We start from the raw sequence: 3,254 nt of genomic DNA on the forward strand, positions 1-3,254 counted from the left end.
GAATGAGGACTACAGTAACCATGAGACAGCAGACTATCTGTAACACTGCCAAGACACTGCTTATGGGCCGTTACACTAGCCGGTGAACGTGCAGTGCTCCTCTGCCAGCAGTTGTGTCCTTGCCAGACTTCTGGAAGTAACATCGCTTCCAGGACAAGAACAGTACGCTGTCCGATTCTGCGCAGGCGTGGCCTGCCTAATAGTGCAGCGACAAACTCCGGTGGACTCCGCTCACTCCCTTGTTATACACACACAGCACTGTGAGGCTGGAGAAAAGGACAGCACAAGATAAGACAGCAGAGTAGAAAATGGACTACATTTATTTCCAACGTTTAGCCAAGAGCTATAACCAGCAGAGCCCACGAGAGGTCAGCCTCCTCCGCCCAGAATTTCTACACAGTTCTGGATGAGGTTGTTCAGATGTCGTCCTTCCCAGCAAGGTCAGTGTGCTGATATTTATATGAGAGGATCCAGCTGGTGGTCTGGAAGAGACGCTTCTCGATGTCTTATAAACACAATGCTGGACTCTTCACAGCTCAGGCTGGGCTGCAATACCGTCTCTAACGCTTTCTGAAGCTCCACCCACTCGCGGTTTCTGGTCCGTATCATGTAACAATCCCCCAGCGCCGAGGTCAGGGCTGCTCTAACATCTGTTCACACGTCCGGCACAGCTCCGCGAGCTTCACCCGAGCGTAGTCTATCCTGTTCAGGGCCATTGTGCCGTCCTTACGGGCGCTATAGCTGGACCCTTCATGTGGTTGTCCTGTGGCCACCTGTGCAGGAAACAAGAGGCCGAATGACTAACAGGCTACCACGCTTCACACAACAGAACATAAAAATCAGCTTCCCCCTCTGTTGTGACTCATTCACTGCATTCACAAAAACAAACGGAAATAGCAGATTCGAGTCGGGTCCGCTCTACTACGCAAGTGCCTTACACCTGCACAGCAGAGCGGACCCGACTGGAATCTGCTACTTCCGTCTATTTCCGAGACCAGAGTGGCAACTGCGCCTGCGCTGGAGCCGGAAAGGTAAATATTTACATGCTTGCCGTTCCGGGACCCCGCCGAAAGACCACCGTGGGACAAAGGAGGACAGGGGAAGCCTCAACAGGTTTCAGAGGCAGGCTTCCCCCTCCCGAGGTTAGTACCCCCCAGGGAGAGATGGAGACACACACACACACACACACACACATCTATACGTATACACATACATACATACATACAGTGGGTTGCAAAAGTATTCGGCCCCCTTGAAGTTTTCCATATTTTGTCACATTACTGCCACAAACATGAATCAATTTTATTGGAATTCCACGTGAAAGACCAATACAAAGTGGTGTACACATGAGAAGTGGAACGCAAATCATACATTATTCCAAACATTTTTTACAAATAAATAACTGCAAAGTGGTGTGTGCATAATTATTCGGCCCTCTTTGATCTGAGTGCAGTCAGTTGCCTATAGACATTGCCTGATGAGTGCTAATGACTAAATAGAGTGCACCTGTGTGTAATCTAATGTCAGTACAAATACAGCTGCTTTGTGAGGGCCTCAGAGGTTGTCTAAGAGAATATTGGGAGCAACAACACCGTGAAGTCCAAAGAACACACCAGACAGGTCAGGGATCAAGTTATTGAGAACTTTAAAGCAGGCTTAGGCTACAAAAAGATTTCCAAAGCCTTGAACATCCCAAGGAGCACTGTTCAAGCGACGATTCAGAAACGTAAGGAGTATGGCACAACTGTAAACCTACCAAGACAAGGCCATCCACCTAAACTCACAGGCTGAACAAGGAGAGCGCTGATCAGAAATGAAGTCAAGAGGCCCATGGTGACTCTGGACGAGCATCAGAGATCTACAGCTCAGATGGGAGACTATGTCCATAGGACAACTATTAGTCATGCACTGTACAAAGTTGGCCTTTATGGAAGAGTGGCAAGAAGAAAGGCATTGTTAACAGAAAGCATAAGAAGTCCTGTTTGCAGTTTGCCACAAGCCATGTGGGGGACACAGCAACCATGTGGAAGAAGGTGCTCTGGTCAGATGAGACCAAAATGGAACATTTTGGCCAAAATGCAAAACGCTATGTGTGGCAGAAAACTAACACTGCACATCACTCTGAACACACCATCCCCACTGTCAAATATGGTGGTGGCAGCATCATGCTCGGGGGGTGCATCTCTTCAGCAGGGACAGGGAAGCTGGTCAGAGTTGATGGGAAGATGGATGGAGCCAAATACAGGGCAAACTTGGAAGAAAACCTCTTGGAGACTGCAAAAGACTTGAGACTGGGGCGGAGGTTCACCTTCCAGCAGGACAACGACCCTAAACATAAAGCCAGAGCAAGATTGGAATGGTTTAATAACAAAACATATTTATGTGTTAGAGTGACCCAGTCAAAGTCCAGATCTAAATCCAATCGAGAATCTGTGGCAAGATCTGAAAACTGTTGTTCACAAACGCTGTCCATCTAATTTGACTGAGCTGGAGCTGTTTTGCAAAGAAGAATGGGCAAGGATTTCAGTCTCTAGATGTGCAAAGCTGGTAGAGACATACCCTAAAAGACTGGCAGCTGTAATTGCAGCAAAAGGTGGTTCTACAAAGTCTTGACTCAGGGGGGCTGAATAATTATGCACACCCCACTTTGCAGTTATTTATTTGTAAAAAATGTTTGGAATGATGTATGATTTTCGATCCACTTCTCACATGTACACCACTTTGTATTGGTCTTTCACGTGGAATTCCAATAAAATTGATGCATGTTTGTAGCAGTAATGTGACAAAATGTGGAAAACTTCAAGGGGGACGAATACTTTTGCAACCCACTGTACATACATACACACACACAGATACACACATATACACATACATATTTTTTTTTTAATACAGATTCTCCTAAAGTAAAAAATAAAAATAATTGTAACTTACCTGGGGCTTCTTCCAGCCCCCTGGACCTGTCCTGTGTCCACAACGTCCTCCTGATCAAACCCCCCCTCCCCCGCAGCAATGACCCCCGCAAAGCTGGCCAGTCACCAAGAGTCAGCGCAAGTGCGATCAGGGTGTGCGACGACACTTGGTGACCGGCCAGGGGGGGGGGTCGGGGACGACGACGAGGAGGAAGTCGTGGGCAAAGGATGAGTCCAGGGGGCTGGAAGAAGCCCAGGTAAGTTAAAATTTATTTTTCACTTAAGTATTCCTTTAAAAGGTTAAAAATCCATCTTTAAAGTGTTGACTGCCTCAGGTACAGGACT

At 47.3% G+C, this 3,254-nt stretch overlaps 1 protein-coding gene across 1 annotated transcript in view; it reads right to left on the reverse strand.

The window, feature by feature from the left end:
* Nucleotides 1-302: 302 nt before the first annotated feature.
* Nucleotides 303-3,254, reverse strand: part of MED11 (mediator complex subunit 11) — a 15,216-nt gene continuing 12,264 nt past the window's right edge. The window contains exon 4 of the mRNA XM_068272599.1: nt 303-773. Within this exon, the coding sequence (XP_068128700.1) occupies nt 633-773 (141 nt within the window). The 3' untranslated portion in view covers nt 303-632. The remainder of the gene's footprint in view (nt 774-3,254) is intronic.

The sequence above is a fragment of the Hyperolius riggenbachi genome, chromosome 1, assembly GCF_040937935.1.
Source record: "Hyperolius riggenbachi isolate aHypRig1 chromosome 1, aHypRig1.pri, whole genome shotgun sequence".
Classification (NCBI taxonomy): domain Eukaryota; kingdom Metazoa; phylum Chordata; class Amphibia; order Anura; family Hyperoliidae; genus Hyperolius; species Hyperolius riggenbachi.